Raw genomic sequence first — 16027 nt, 5'->3', positions numbered from 1 at the left:
ACGCCCTCTGTGGTCACCCCACACGTGGCCAAGCGCCTCTGCTCCTCGCGGCCTCCGTGGGACAAGCACGCCTTTGAGCGCGTGTCCAGGGCACAGAGAAGGACAACCAGGTCTCCAGAACGTGTAACCAGTTAATAGGACGACGGCACATGTTTCCCCTCCGAGCAAAGGGTGACTCACGTTTTCTGCCGTTAATATCAAGGGAAGGGAGAGAGCTTTTCTCCTGAGAATCCTGGCCCGAGCAACCGTGGCTCAGCGGTCGAGCGTCGGCCTAGGATCCAGGAGGTCGCGGTTCGATTCCGGGTCAGGGCACATGCCCGGGTTGCCACTCGGTCCCCAGCGGGGGCGGGCAGGAGGCAGCCGATCAATGACTCTCATCATGGATGTTTCTCTCTCTCGCCCTCTCCCTTCCTCTCTCTAAAATCAATAAAGATGTATTTAAAAGAAAAAAATGCAGAGAATCCTGCCTGGAGACAAGATTTTTAAATGTGGTGACGGTGCCCTATTTTTGCTGTTGTTGTGGTTGTTTGGGGGTCGGGGACGGAGGGACTGGCTAAGGCTGGTGGATTTCATCGGCTCGGCTCCAAGAATTGTGGCCTGAAAATGGAGGGATGGGGGGAAGGTCCCGGGCGGAGGCTCCAGTCCCGCCTGATGAGGGGAAGGAGGGGTTGGTTTGGAAGCCCCAGAGGCCACGGTGAGCTTCAGCGTTTCAAGTCCTAACTGGGTGGATTAGACTGTTGGGCTTGCGGCCTGAGGTGTCCACAGGCAGCTGGAGCAGGGAACCCGCTGGCAGCCCCGGGATGCCTGGAGTGGGGCGTCCGCTCCCGAGCAGCTGCGGCCGGCTCCACGCCTCGGCCGGCTCCCCCCTGGGCCGGTGTAGCCTCCCAGGGCCTCGCCTGCCCCCGGCCTCTGCCCTGCTAGCTCTGTCCTCCTGCTGCCGAAACCCCTCCCCTGAAACACGGAGCAGCTGACGTGGGGAAAGGCCACTCACCCCCAGCCCTGCGGGGCTCAGCCACCCGGTGTGGGCCCCGTGGACGGCTGAGCCCTCCGTCTCAGCGGAACCCACAGAGGCGGGGTGCACTTCCCCCCAGGACGCCTCGTTCCCCTACGGGGTCCCCTCACAGAGGACCCACCTCTCCTGATCCCACCCCCCACCCCAGCAGGAAGGTGGGAGATTGACGCCCAGCCTCAGGTCTCCCTCCAGAAACCCACCTTCTTGGATGGAGCCGTTTACATCCTGCAGACCTCTGCCCTCATCCCACGGATGACTTTTTCCTGCAAACGCGCTGAGCACATCGGTGCCTTTCGCAGGAATCGCCTCACCTGGTTCCCTCCACCTGGGGGCTCCTGGTCCCACCTTCCGCGCTCCGGCAGCAAGCCCGCCGGGCAAACACCTGGGGCCGTTGAGAACTCGGGAAAATACCATTTCCCTGCCGACAGAGACCTTCCCTTCTCCGTCCCCACCAGCCCCGGAGCCTCCGCAGGGCCTGGGAACACTGGGCTCCAGTAAACTTTTGCTAAGTGAAGAAATCAATGGGCAGATGTCTCCACCCCAGCTTCCAGGTCACCTGCTGCCTCCAGCCACGGGGGTCCTCACTGGGGGGCACCGAAGCCATGAACCCCGAGCCTCTGGCTCAGCCGTCTCACACAGGAGTCAGTTTCCGGGGCCCGCCTCTCAACCACACCGTCCTGGAGGCCCAGGTGCATCTCGGTGACCAGGGCCAGTGCCCCTCGGTCCACCTGTGCCCTGAGCTTCACACTCCCTTCTGCTGGCAGTGTCCTCTCGAGGCTCGGCACTGCTTGCTTCCCACACTCAGGCCCTTCCCTGACCCCCAGGAGCCCCCAGGTCTCACGCCGGCTCCGGCCTGCTGTCCCCCATGAGGACGGTAGCACAAGGCACCCAGGTTCTCCTCAAAGGTCCCGGGGTCTGATCCAGCACCGCCCACAGCAGTGACCTCATCTTGGCTTCTCCTTCCCTGAATCACTTACCTGGCCCCCACCCTGCTGGGATCACCCCCAAAATAACCCCCCAGCACCCACGTTCTTGTCTCAGACTTCACTTTCTGGAAAGCGCCAAACCAAGGCATCCGGTTAGACGAAACCCCACTGTGCATGTTCTTCGGCTCCGAATTCTCACCTTACGAGCCTTTCCATCGCCTATCCTTTTACTAGACGCTATTTCCTCAAAATTTCTGCTTCTCCACAAACTGAAAAGAGCCCAGGCAAGTGAGGGCCCGTCCCCGGCCTCATTTCCCCATCAGTGACGTGGAAACAATTGCGCCTCCCTCCCCCGTTTCCTCCGAGGCCGGGGGGACAGCGCCGGGCACGCCAGTGCATGGAAAGTGCTGGCAAAGGTACTGGACTTTCCAAATTCAGGTTTGCAGTGAAATCCTAAGGCCTGCCCTACAGTTTCTTGATTTTTTTTTTTTAAAGCCTATTTAGTCTCCTTTTTATAGAACAAAATGTTTCTCCACTGTTTATTAAAAGAAAAGTTTTTAGCATACGTATTTTTAGACTCGCTGAAATGGCCCCGTTAATTCCCTGCAAGAAGCCGTGTCCCACTCTCTTGTATTTCTAGGAGCATCGTGTGTGGCCTCCGCTGTTTTCCAGGGGCCTGTAGCGCCCACGGTGTGCTGCTCAAAACCCAGCCCAGCACCAAGCCGGGCACGATCTTGCCCTGCCCTCCTCTTGGCCTCACCTGCCTAATGGGGGGCCCCTTAGAGCCCATCAGAGACAGCGCTCCCTTGTGTCTCTCTGTGACACTGGCTTCCTCTCCTGGTCAGTCACCTTCCCTGCCCTGCACCACCCCCAGGTCATCAGGGAGAAATGACCAGTCTTTAGTGTGGCCACTGGAGTGCATGGGCTTGTCTCTGTTTTTCTCCTGTGTTCCCGCTGAGGGGCTGGGGTCTTCTCCATCCCTGTGCCTATCAGGCGGGGACCACAGCCGACGCTGGACAAAGCCCCTTGACAGAAAGCTCACCTTACTTCAAGGGAACCCAGAGTACACTGCTTAGGGCAGGACACAAGAGTCCCTCCAGGGAAGGAGGTAAGAATTCATTCCACGTGGTCGCTGGAACGGTCGGGTTCCATTTCCGTGTAGACACTTTTCCATCTTGACTCTAAAGGGTCCCAGGACATACACCGGACACTTTGGTCTCATCAGGCTCAAGGCCGGCCCCAAATCCCCCCTTTCCCAGGTCCCCACATGTCCCGTGTTGTCCCACTGGGCGGCCTTAGCAACTTGAAGTCGGGAACCCTTTTCTCTCCCTCTGGCGGCCGGGCTCAGGCCTAGGCGGGCTCAGCTCTTCAGGCTGAGCTGTCAGCCCCTCTCCCTGCTCAGCTCCAGGGAGAGGCCGGGGGGAGGCTCCAGAAAGCCGGCCAATGGGGGAGGCGTGGACAGAGTCCACTACCAAGGCCACGTGAGCGAGTGGAGCCCCGCGGCCTTCCTCCCATGATAGACTAGATAACAAGGGACGCCGGTGAGGCGCCGACCTCCTGGCGCTCAGAAGGCTCGCAGGCTGCGGACAGTGTGGAAGCTGCCCTCCCGACGAGCGGCACCAACCAGGAGTCGAACCGGGGCCGAGGGTTCACACAGCACCCATCGGTTGGGTCGTGTCAAGGGGACGGGGAGTTGTGATGGAAAGAGCACGAGGACCAGGCTCTGAGCTTCTCCAGGGTCTTACACGTTTCACCAGCTCCTCGCGAACGGCTTCCCTAGACAAGGCGATCGAATGAGGTTCCCTCCTCTGTCCTGACATGAAATGCACGGTGGCTCCTGGGCCTCCCTCGCTGCCGGGGGGCGTGATCTGCTCCTAGAAAGTCAGGCCCGGAGGCCTGGACCCCAGGCTACGGTTTCCAGGACAGCGGTTAAAGGAGCGTGACCCTGAGCGTCCTCCTGCTGCCATGGGGGGCAACACGACGTTGCACTTTCTGCCTCTCTGTGTGCCTCCCCACGTCCCCATCTCTGCGTCCACGGGCGTGAAACCAGTTCAAGGATGGACACCTGAGGCAACCTGCCGTCCCCCTTCCAGTGCCCGCAGCGCACACGGCCAAAATGCTGCAGCTTTCCTTCCCACTGGGCCAGGACCCTGCCTCAGAACCCTTCCTAACGCAGAGCCGCAAGCAAGTGCCAGCGATAAGCTGGAGTTGGCCCGACAGGGAAACCTGGTGGCTCTCCTAGGACTCGCTGCCCGCAAGGCACCCTCTGCTCTAAAGACCTGTAACTCCCTGTGCGCCCAGAAGGCACTGAATACTCTCCCCACCTCTCTGATTTCTTTTTTCTAGTTTTCCTGGGCTCCCGGTGCCCTGCCCGTGAGCGTGGGGCTGTGTGCGTGGCAGGGGACAGAAGGGCCGGAGGAAGAGCTCCCAGGGCCCGGTGGAGTCAGCTCGGCCGCAGAATCAGCCTCGGAGGAGCCTGTCCCTCCAGCTTCCCGGCCAGCCGTGCTGGGCGTGGCCGCGAGCGCGAGGCTACCCAGGAAAAGCACACGCTGGAAGCATCTTACCGTTTGCTCTCTTTATTTTTGTCATTACTCCCAGGTCCTCGAGGCAGCAACATCGATAAAAAGTGAGTTTCCTGCACGTGATTCAGTTACCCTCCAGAACGGACCCTCCACAGGTAATTCTAGGAGCGTTTCTCCACACTGAGCGCAGCCAGGAAGGCCCGGAGCCGCACGCATCGGACCCCGGCCCGGCCAGGTAGCGTGGGGGGCGCGCCCCCCGCGAGGAGGGTCTGCCGCAGGGAGAGGGTTGCGGGTCGGCCCGCCGCCTCTTTCCGAGTCCCAGTGGCTCACAGAGGAGCCGGACTAGGAGATGCGGTTCCTCGGGAAGCTGGGGCTTCCCGCTGGCACCACCCAGGGCACCCTCAGGGCTGCTGGACAAGCAGGGAATGTGGGGGTGCTCTGTAACCCCAGTGTGCATGCAACCAGCCCCCGGCACGCCCGCTGCCCAACCATCACCCTTGAATTACTTGAGCCTCTCTCCCCTTCCGTGAGCACGTCCCTGCGTTGACAGGGAAACAAAACTGATGGAGGGGCCGCCCGATGCGCACTTGGTAACATCCCCGTGGTCAACAGAGCACAGAACGGACGAGCGGCAGCGAGGAATGTCCTGGGGCAGAGAGGCTGGATTTTCTTAGCGTGCCCGGGACCCTCTGGAAGGGTGACATTTGGGGCAACAGGGCCGCAGGGGCGCGGTGGTGTCCGCAGCGCACGTTGCAGACGCACAGGGAACCCACGGCCGCGCAATCGGGGAGGCGCCCGTCTCCCCTCGGCGGCCAGGAGCCCCTGCGCGGCAAGCTCCTCTCTGACTCTGCGTGAACCACTCCTTCCAGCCTCTCCCGGCTGCTCTGCCCAAGCGACTTAGATGCACGGGAACAAAGGAAAGAAGAGACCCGAAGCCCGCAGCCCTCCCCGGGCCCGGACGCACGCTCCCCCAGGCCTTCCTGAATGACAGAGCGGACACCGGGCCGTCCTCTACGGTTTAATCTGCGGGGGCCTGGGACTCGGCTCCGGAGCTGGGGTCACCCCCTCTGTCGTCGCTTCCGCCCCCGCAGCCTGGGCGGCCGGGCGGGCAGGCTGACGGGCTGCCTCCCGAACTTCTCCATGATCTCTCTGATCCGGGCCAGGTTGGTCTGGCTGAGCGCGAAGTCGCACCGCGTGGCGCCCATGTCGTAGCCGACCATGCAGCTCCTGGTGGCCGAGGTGAAGCCTTCGGCCTTGGCCGTGACCATGTACTCTCCGGGGTTCAGGAGGCGCCAGTAGTCCCCGTCGCTGGCTGCGGAGAGAACGCAGAGGGATTCGGAGCGGTCCTGGTCGAACGCGGGTCCCACCAGCCCTGTTACCCCGGGACCGAGAGGGACCCAGAGGCAGCCTGTGTGGAGCCCCAGCCCCCACCGGTGCACGGTCCTCATGCGTTTTGGAAGCCGAGCTGTTTCCCCCTTTGGAAGCCCCCTTAATGGTTCTAACAGGCAGGGTTTGGGGTGTGGACTCCCCACAGTGTTGATGCACATGGGCGGCGAGGGAGAAATAGCCACTCGCTCTCCGTGCTCTGGACAATACGCGCCATTCATCGCGCCCTGGCGCCTGCAAACGGCCTGCCCCCGCCCCCACCGCAAAACGCCATCCTGAAAAGCCATCGCTGCACGGCTCTTGGCCTCTCTTAGCGTGGCTATAAATATAAAATAGGAATTCAGGGGTGGGGCGCCTCACTTCCGAAAAGAGAAAGGAGAAGGGAAAGACAACAGGGGACAAGGGCCAATGACCCGGGAGGAGGCCCTGGTGTCTGCACCTCAGTCCACAGCCCTGCTCCACGTCCTGTGTCTGAAAGAAACCTGAAGCCGCAGGAGCAGCCACCCACGGGTGCCGCAGGGGCACACGGGGGCCGCAAGGCTGACCCTGCCTCCCCGGCTCGCCACCGGTCAGTCACCCAGCAAGCACCTGATGGGATGTCTCCACCCTGAGCTCTAGGTCAGGTTCTCTCTGCACAAAGCGGGGCTCTAGGCCAAGGCCACTGCTCGCCAGGCACCTACAGCCCGCTGAGGACACAGACCCCTGCCGTTCAAGAGGCGGCGAGAGGCAGAGCGACCCCCACTGAGGCCGCCGCCGGCGGGAGAGCCCACACACAGACAGAGATAATGCTCTGAAATATTGTGTTTAAATTCACACTGCAATCTGATTCATCCGAGACGCCCCATGCCATGCTGAGAGCTCACAAAAGGTCGAGATGTTACGAATAACGAAACTGGCCCTGGCCGGGTGGCTCAGTTGGTTAGAGCATCATCCTGACACACCAAGGTTGCAGGTTCGATCCCTGGTCGGGGCACATACAAGAAGCAACCAATGAATGTATAAATAAGCGGAACAACACATCTCTCTCTCTCCCTCTCTCTCTCTCCCCCCTCCTCTCTCAAAAAAAAAAATAAAAAATAAAAATGAAATACATTGGCAGTTGTCATGCGCCCACACAGCCTGCTCTCTGGTGACCTGGACTCAGCATGAGGAGTCAGACATGTTCAGTCTCAGCTTCTGTTGGGCTCCTGTCCCGCTGATGGGAGGTGAGGGTGCCGTGGGGCTGCAGGGGAAGGTCGGCGCACTGCTGGTGTCGTGGACATTGGTGGACGGAAGGGAGAGCCAGGCCTCAGGGAATATCCATTTGTTCGCAGGTCAGGCCAGTGTCCACCAAGCAAAGGACAGTCACGTGGCACCTGAGCCTGGTCCGTGGCCCAAATATTTACATGCATTTAGAAGGCGTGCTTACTGGCTTCTTTCCCAGTAGAATGCCACTTAATAGTGCTGTTTATTTTACGCAAAATCCCTCCTGAAATAAAACTTGTCAGATCCTATAAGCATCAGACAGAAATCAAGGCAAATCGGAGCTGACTCCAAGTGCTGGGAGGCCCTGAAACTGATACAGGGAAGTGTCGTGTGTAAAGTATGGGGCTCGGCGACGTGAGAACGCGCTGGGAAGTTATTTATGGGGGAAATAACGGTAGAGGGAGACACGAGTCCCATCAGCTCATCAAAACTGTCTCCTTGATTACAAGGCTTGAAAGTCAGAGCTCATTAGGCAACATCCTCTCTGCTGTCTTGTGGGGCCCCAGGGCCTTTTTATCTCCCACTCCATTAAAAACCCTCCTGTGTTTTCACAGTGTGCACAAGGCACTAATAGTCCAAAGAATGTTCCAGGCTCTTTTATGAATCACTCTTTTCAAGGGGCTCATTGGCAATGTTTAAAACACAGTCGCACGCAGAGCAGATCAAACGGCCTCTTTCATTCACGATGACAGTCATCACCTCCCAGGTGTCTGGCCCCTGAGGAGTTTGCAACCCGCACGCTCAGTGAAGGGATGGATGCCCGGGAGGGGTTACTATGTATCCAATGCCCTGCTGCCCTGGCGGAAACACTGTCACTAAAGAATAAAGATACAGGCAGCCCCCAGGGAACAATGAGGTTCAGGGTGTTACACGGCAGTCAGTCGACTACTTTGTGGCATTTCAGATAAAATTCACTCATTTTAACAGTAGCTGGCCTGTTGAGCACCAGGCATGCGGGCAGGTAGCCTAGCACTGAAGGGCACACGGCCAAGTCTGACACCCAGCCTCACCCCATCCTATTGCCCCAGGGTCATTGTTTCCCCGCAGGTCAAAGGGGACGATTTGTTGGGAGCACAGGGTCAGTTCATGCATAGGAACAGTTTTGGGGGAAAAGGCTCACTTCTCCCCTTCAGGGGGACATGGAGGGGGCCTGGATTAGCTCAGCCGTTCATCCTGGGAACACCCCGTAATGTCCATTCATTCACTCAAACACTTTGAGAAAATGGGCATTTCCTACCGAGAGAGTCTACACACGCGTGCAGTTACCTGTCCGGATGTCATGGTTGATGCCTTCTACGGAGATAACGGCGTCTGGAATTCCTTTTCCGTGTGAATCCCTCACCACACCTTTGATGCCACGATGAACCTGCTCGGCAAACAGGAGGAGACCCCGGGTGAGCTCGCCGACGCGCCCCACCCAACCTGCACAATGGGAACCACAACCCAAGGCCACCCAGTGCCACCAAGCACCCTCGCGAAGCCACTCCCAGCTCGAAAGCTCCCCAGCTCCGCACGGATTTGGTGTGTAAGCTTCTGTATTCCTTGTAGGTCCCTGCTTCAGAAGCCTTGCGCTGGAGCGAAAATATTTCAGAGGTTTAAAAAAATACGAGGATCTGAGATGGCTCATTTTAAAAAACCCACTAAAAATGGAATTTTTGTATATGCATTTATTTGATTTTCCTGAGCTATACAGACTTATAGAGAGAGGAAGGAATAATCAGATGATCCTGTAAATAGCAACCCAGTCTACAGGGCCTGTCCACTGATTAGCCATGTCTCACACACACATCAATTCTGAGCCTTGTGCCTTGTCACCGTGACCGTCCGCAGTGACACAGCGTCGTTTCTGAAGACATTCTTTTTTTTTTTTTAAATCCTCACCAGAGGATATTTTTTCTATTGTTTTTCAGAGACAGTGGAAGGCAGAGAGAGAGAGAGAAACATCGATGTGAGAGAGACCCCTCGATCTTGGGCTGCCAGCCTCCAGACCCACCATGTCCGCTGTTTGGGCCGCCGGCCTGCGTATTTTGTTATTCAGCCTTAGCAGACTGATACCGGGGCCCGGAGCATGTCCCCTCCCCACAGCGCAGTATCTCTCGGCCCCAGACGAGTCTCACCCACCACGAACCAGCCGGGGCCATCAATCGGCACTGAGAGCTCAGCCGCCCGGCTCCAAGCAAGTGCAGGCGGACAACGGTCCCTTTCCACGCCGGAGTGGCTGGCCCGGGACCACGGTGGCCCAGGGCGGTGGCCACGCCTGATGCACTGATCTGATCCCTCACGTTCTGCCACCTGCAGCCCCACTCCTTAGCGTCCCCCCGCGGCTGGCCCGCGGCACGCACCTGCTCCATGAACACGATGAGGGACTCCCGGTTGTTCTCCCACTCCTCGGGCAGCTGGCTCTCGTGCGGGAACTTGTCGCAGCCCACGTAGATGGACAGCTCGAAGCAGTTCGTGTGAAGGTAGCTGAAGTCATTGAGGCCTGCAAGCCAACCAGACAGCAGGCGTCGGAACAGGTCTCAACACGGGGACGCGGCGAGGATGCGCAGGAACAGGGCCACGGAGACGCCCCCCGAACCAGGACGCGCCGGGGCTGGGGCGGAGGGGGGGGCAGCCGGAACCGGGCACGGGAAGACGGGCGCCTGCGAGCGGGTCTCTCACGAAAGGACCGAAACGAGGGCTTTTCAGATAAAATCCTTGTATTTTACTAAACTCAGCCGAGCACTACTCTCAGGGTAAGGGCATCATGAACGAACGATACGGGTTTTTCGTGTTTAATTAAGTTTATCTCTACAATGCTGCTGCTCTCAGTCAAACCCAAGCCGCTAGGCCCGGCGACAGTGCTCGCGGGCAGGACACTGTGGTGTGACCCAGGCAGGTCCTCCGGAGCCATGGGTCCCGGCTGGGGACGCGGGACGCTGCTTCGTTCCCAGGACCCTGCTCCTGTCCCGACTTCAGCATGGAACAGGGAGCTCGGTGTGCCCGGTGCTGACAGGACACCTGCCTTCGCTGCAGGGAGGACACGGGACAGAAGGTCTCCCACCGCCTGGAGGTGAACCGCACACGCCACAAACGCTGCGCATTTGAGATGCACCGAGCCCCGCTCTCCGTGAACCGACGCCTGTCAGCGCCGCACTGATGCGCGAGCGGGACCCGAGCAGGGCGCGGAGGCGGGGGGATTAGAAATCTCATTTCATTTATCTACAGAGACGGAATCCACCGGCTGCGTCACGCCACCGGGGGGAAGGATGATTAGAGGCCCGAGCCGCCGCAGGCTCGGCCACGGGAGTCCCTGGAATAATGGAAAAGGTAATTGACAGAAAAACCGGACGCGCTGACATGACCGCGCGGCGGCCGGCAGCCCGAGTGTCGCCGCTTCCCCTGGGCTGAGGAACGCGGCCGTGCCCAAGCCCGTGGCAGTCACAGCAGCCAGAGAACCAACGTTTCACGCGGCGGTCACTGCAGGTTCGGGGCTGGAGCTGAGAAGCGAGGATGCTTTCTGGCCTCTGGGAAATGTCCTTGACGGAGGGGGATTTGCATCTACTTTTTACTTTGTACAGAGCAGACTCCGACCGAGATCAACCAAATGCCTCGGCCGGGCAGGTAGCCACAGGCTCTCGTGTTCCCAGGTGGCCACAGAAGCAAATATTTCTGCCACTTTTAAATTTTTCTTCTCCCAAGGGTGAAAACATATCTGAAAAGTAGGGGAAGGCTGAGTTTCCCGCAAAGTAAAATAATATTAACTTCAATTAGTACAGGGAATATGTACATGTTCATGAAGGAGGTCTCATAGGTTTCACGGAGGGGAGGGACTTACCACCACTGGGTGTTTCTAATAAGCCAGACATAGAACAAATGCACACTTGTCACCGAGGTAACCCTCACAGCAGTCCCAGCGGGATCACCACCCCCATGGCCACCATCATCTGGGCTACCAGCATGCCCATGTCATAAATGGAAGATATAGGGGTTCAGAGAGGTAGAGTAACTAGCCCAGGGTCACACAGCATCCAACTGATGGACCGGAATTTGAATCCAGGCCTACCTGACATGGAGTGTTTTTCAAATTCATCAGTGGCTTGACCAAGCTCAAGACCATGAGCAATGAGCAGTATGCATGGGGTCCCGCCATCCGAACACAGAGGGACCCAGAGACTGTGAGATCTCCCTCCCTCCTCGTCTGGGAGCTGGGCCAGGAGCAGCCCTGACGTAGGAAGCAAAGGGCTCACCCTGAAACCTGGACCACGGGGTCCCCTGGATTCCTGAAGTCGCGACAGGAAGGCTCTGGCCCTGCGTGGACGCTGGAGCAACACCACGTACTCCCTCGTCACACGCAGCGGGCGCCCCCGGGGGCCGTGGGATGGCCGGGAGGCCCGCCTGCTGGCCTCCAGTGGACAGGAGACTTGTAAAACACGCCTCACCACCTGCCGGCCTCAGGACGCACCTTCAGCTCGGGGCCACTTCTCACCTGAGCGTGGGGTCCACGCCTGCCCCTCCCACAGCCCCCTCTGCGGCCTGCAGCACGGGACCCCCACACCGTGGGAACAGCACCGGCAGCTCTCCACCCCTTTGCTGGGAGTGCTTTTGGGTCCGATATGTCCCCAAGTCCACACTCACCCATCTCTGACCCTATAAAATCTGAAATGCTCAGTGGCTAAGAGGCAAACAGAGCCCAGCTCTGCCCCTTTCTCACTGGGGCCCATCCCTTTGGGTGTCCAAGCCCTAGTTACCTCGTTTATAAAAGGGAGTAGGCCAGGCCCCTCAGAGACCGGTGAGGGTCACAGGAGAGTTTCTCCAGCGCACTGGGACCTTTACATGGTTGACGACAGGCAGCTATTACTCTGAGAGTAGCAGGCGGGTTGGGAGGGGGTGGCCTGGGGGACCCCCCCGCTGTCCATCATCGTGGGCCCGTGGTGACAGCGCAGGGTCAGACTTACTCCCGGCCACGGTGTGCCAGGAGGCCCCGTTGACGGTCCCCTCCTCCTGGAAGTCCTCGGTGTGGCACACCCGCCTGCGGGCGTCGGTCAGGAGGCGGTGCGTGGAGGCGTAGGCGTAGGCCAGCCAGCGGAACACGTGGTCGTCGGGGGTGGGGGTGCGCTCCTGCGTCTTCCACGGGGACCTCGCCATGTCGTAGGGGTACGCCACCACCAGCTCGCCGCCCTGCAGGTTGCCGCCCAGCACGAAGGGGATTTTCTCCATCCAGGCTATGACCGCCCTGGTCTCCGCCGCCACCTGCGAGCGTTGCAAATCAAACACGCCTCGGTGACTAGAAGAAGAGGGAAACGGCTTCCTTCCCCTGCGCTTTTTTGGAAACTGCTTTTTCCAAACAGGGACCTGGTTGAAAGAGCCATCATTTTATGGAAGAATCTGAGCAAAATTCAGAATTTCAGGATCTGTGAGGAAAACACGGGACCTTGTAGAAATAATGGATCAGCCAGTCAGAGAAAGACAAGTGTCATGTGATCTCGCTCACAGGTGGAATCTAATGAACAAAATAAACTGATAAACAAAAGAGATCCAGAGACACAGAAGCAGGGAGCGGACGGAGGGATCGCGAGGGAAGGCGGGGGCGGGGAGGGGCGGGGGAGGTTACGTGCACACGTGCATGGCCCATGGACACCGGCAGTGGTGCGGTGAAGGCCTGGGGGGTAGAAGGGGTCAATGGGGGGAAAGGGGGACGTCTGCAATACTTTCAACAATAGATAAGTTTTTTTTAAAAGAGAGAAATTCAGGGAAGTTTCTTTTTGTAGGAATATTCCAGTTAATGACAAAGATGGAGTGATAGACAAGAGTCTCAGCGTTTTGAATCTCCAGTGAGCATGGACCAGTGGCTACAAAGTGACAGAGAGAGACATAGCCACATACAATGTATCTCCTGATGGAAGAACAAGGGCCTAAAATATATCAACCCTGAGCCAGACCTGGCCTTGAATCCAGACTTTTTCTGGAAAGGACCAGGTGGTATATGTGTGTGTACATTTTAATTTTATTCATTTATGTTTTAAAAATATGTTTTTATTGATTTCAGAGAGAGGAAGGGAGAGAGAGAGAGAGAAACATCAATGATGAGAGTCATGGATCGGCTGCCTCCTGCACGCCCCCGACTGGGGATCAAGCCCGCAGCCCGGGCCTGTGCCCTGACCGGGAATCGAACCCTGACCTCCTGGTTCATAGGTCAACACTAAACCATTGAGCCCCACTGGCCAGGTGGTCATGGGGCTTCTATATGGCCAGCCATGTACCATCCACTCCGGGGGCCTTTTAGGTGAAAAAAGAAATAAACTTCTACCTCGTTCAGCCACCGGTACTTGTTTTTTCTGTTCTTGCTGCTGAACCCGATCCTACCTGGCCTAGACCTCTTGAGGGGCACACAGACCAGGGGTGAAGGCCCAGGAACGTCTGTGAAAGTTACTTCTTCTACAACACACTCCCAGTGAAACAAGGTCGAAGGAATTTGGGGGAAACATCTCTCACCCAGTTGTGTTTTTCCTTCTGAAGAAGCGCCTCAGGTAATAAACCCACGGGGAGTTACTAAAATAAAAACGAGGTATCCTAAGCTATCAGGGAGGGCTAAGGGCAACTTCATAGCTGTATAACCACCAAACATGCCCAGGTCGGGAATTTTTTTTTTTTTTTTTGAAGCACCGTGTCCTTGTAAAGAAGTATAATTGAATGATTTTTATAAAGAATCTCCTCAAACATCAATCTGAGAGGCATTTTCTTACCCAGCCCACTTCCTCACTTTGGGGGAAAGCCTGTAAGACGAAATGGGGTTGTTCAGCGTCACTCCCTCTGCAGGCCCGGGGCTCCTGGGGCCGGCCCCCCGCTGCCTGCAGCCTGGGGGTTCACTCACCGTGGCATTCTCTGACAGGAACCACTCGGGGATGGCGATGTAGTGGTTGGGGACCCTCCGCGGGCTGTTCTGCCGGCCCTCGGCCTCCCAGAGCGGCGTGTTCAAGTCGGGAAAGTTGTTGTTGATGTCAATCCCGTCGTGGGTCCAGCGTCCCAGGGACCAGCCCCCCAGCTCCGAGCCCTGGGGGACGATTCAGGATGAGAGGAGCCCACACACCTCTGGACGGCGCCCACTCAGCACACGCAGGACGCCCCCGTCTCCATCTGGGGGTGTCTCTAAGCCTCTCGACACCCGCTCACCCAGAGAAGACGCCCAGAGGAGAACATCGAAACGCCTTCTAATAATGTTTGGTGGGTGGTGGATAACACAGCCAGTCACCCCACAGAGCGAGGCTCCTGGGCGTGGTGGTGCTCAGGGGGCACCGGTCCCCTTCCCCTCCCATCTCCCCTGAGGGTGTCCACCCAGGTCAGGTGAGCCCTGAGTCTGAATGAATCCAAAGCCCGTCAGGCCCTGGCCGGGTGGCTCAGCTGGTTGGAACGTGGTCCCCTACAAACAGCTTCCAGCTCGATTCCCCATCAGGGCAACACACCTAGGTTGTGGGCTTGATCCCCGGTTGGGGCACATACGGGAGGCAACAGATCAGTGTTTCTCGCATTGATGTTTCTCTCTTTCTCTCTCTCTAAAATCAATAAACGTGTCCTTGGGTGAGAATTCAATTAATTAATTAATTAATTTAAAAGCCCGTTGTTGCAAAATCAACAGCCTCCCTGTCCGGCCCACAATTCTAGCTCACAAATCCCTAACCAACTGGCACAGCAAATCCCTACCTGTATCGATAAATACAAACAAAATTCTATATTGTAAAGCGTGCATTTGATAGGTACCATTTTTAGTGCAGTTTTCTATTTTATTCCCAGAGAATACCAACTCTCTTCTCTACATAATTCTACACCTAACTGTGCCCTATACAAATTCTACGTCCTAGTTAGCACATGAAATATAAACGACCTGTCAGAAAAATACGGCTCTCCAGAGGACTGACGAGGGCAGGACAGTGACCACCGAGGCCAGGACGGGCCTCGATTGCGGGCACGTGTGAGGGGCCCTTCCTTTGTGCTGTGGTCGCCGTGTATCTAACAGCATCACTCACGGCTGCTCTCCCGGGTCTGCCGGCATGTGCCCCTCTCAGGCTCCCGGTGATTCTCAGTTCGGTTTTGAACGTTTCATAAACCTTGTGGTATCCCTGCCTCAGGGGGACTCAACATGAAGCGACACGTGTGTATTTCTATTTATTGATTTTGTGTTTTTGCTTGTCTTTAGAGAGAGAGAGAAAAAAACCATTGGCCTGTTGCTCCACCCACGGATGCATCGCTGGTTGACTCCTGTGTGTGCCCTGACCGGGGGGGACCTGCAACCTCGGAGCATCGGGATCACACTCCAACCCACTGAGCTACCCGGCCAGGGCCCAGGGCTAGACCTGAACTGGTGGCCGGGCTCACTGTGCAGCCAGGGCCCAGGGTGACATCGGGGAGGGGAGCGGCCGTTACCCCCTCATAGGCCTTCTCGTAGCCGTCGGGGTTGAGGGAAGGCACGATGTGGATGCGGGTCTCCTCCACCAGGCGGGCGATGCGGGCGTTTCCCGCCAGGTACTCCTGGCACAGGAACTGCACCAGCAGCAGCAGCAGCTCCCGGCCCAGCACCTCGTTGCCGTGGGCGCCAGCGATGTAGTGGAACTCGGGCTCGCCTGGACCCAGACACGGGAAAGAGGGTCCACGTCAGGGGCTTGTAGCACAACAGAAACCCCGAGAAGCCCCCTGAAGCAGACACAGGCTCGGGCATGACTCCCGGGAAACGGCTGAAAGCAGGAAACACTTGAAAATGGGATTGAAATTTTTTTAAAAAAAAATTAGGGACTTTCTCGACTTTCTCTAACTCAAGCCATTAATGACCAGGGAGCCCAGAAATTTCTTCCCAAAAGGGCTCTGTCCTACCATCTCTGGCCATTTTCTTCTTCGGTTAGTTGCCAGGCTGGGAGCTGGAGGGTTACAAACGGCCCACCGACAGAAGGAGGGGGGCTTTTCTA

General features: G+C 57.7%; 1 protein-coding gene across 2 annotated transcripts in view; it reads right to left on the bottom strand.

Annotated features, from left to right (window-relative positions):
- Positions 1–4498: 4498 nt before the first annotated feature.
- The window catches only part of CPXM2 (carboxypeptidase X, M14 family member 2), a 48339-nt gene continuing 36810 nt past the window's right edge, over positions 4499–16027 (bottom strand). For both annotated transcript variants that reach the window (XM_016207120.2, XM_016207122.2), the window contains exons 9-14: positions 15492–15688; positions 13945–14124; positions 12029–12323; positions 9434–9573; positions 8358–8457; positions 4499–5772 (exon numbers count right to left, since the gene is read on the bottom strand). In XM_016207120.2, coding sequence (XP_016062606.2) covers positions 5519–5772; positions 8358–8457; positions 9434–9573; positions 12029–12323; positions 13945–14124; positions 15492–15688 — 1166 coding nt within the window. In that variant the 3' untranslated portion in view covers positions 4499–5518. The remainder of the gene's footprint in view (positions 5773–8357; positions 8458–9433; positions 9574–12028; positions 12324–13944; positions 14125–15491; positions 15689–16027) is intronic.

This window comes from Miniopterus natalensis, chromosome 14 (genome assembly GCF_054644295.1).
Source record: "Miniopterus natalensis isolate mMinNat1 chromosome 14, mMinNat1.hap1, whole genome shotgun sequence".
Taxonomy (NCBI): Eukaryota; Metazoa; Chordata; class Mammalia; order Chiroptera; family Miniopteridae; genus Miniopterus; species Miniopterus natalensis.
Note: the sequence above shows the minus strand (reverse complement) of the source record. Positions and strands in the feature narration are given on the sequence as shown.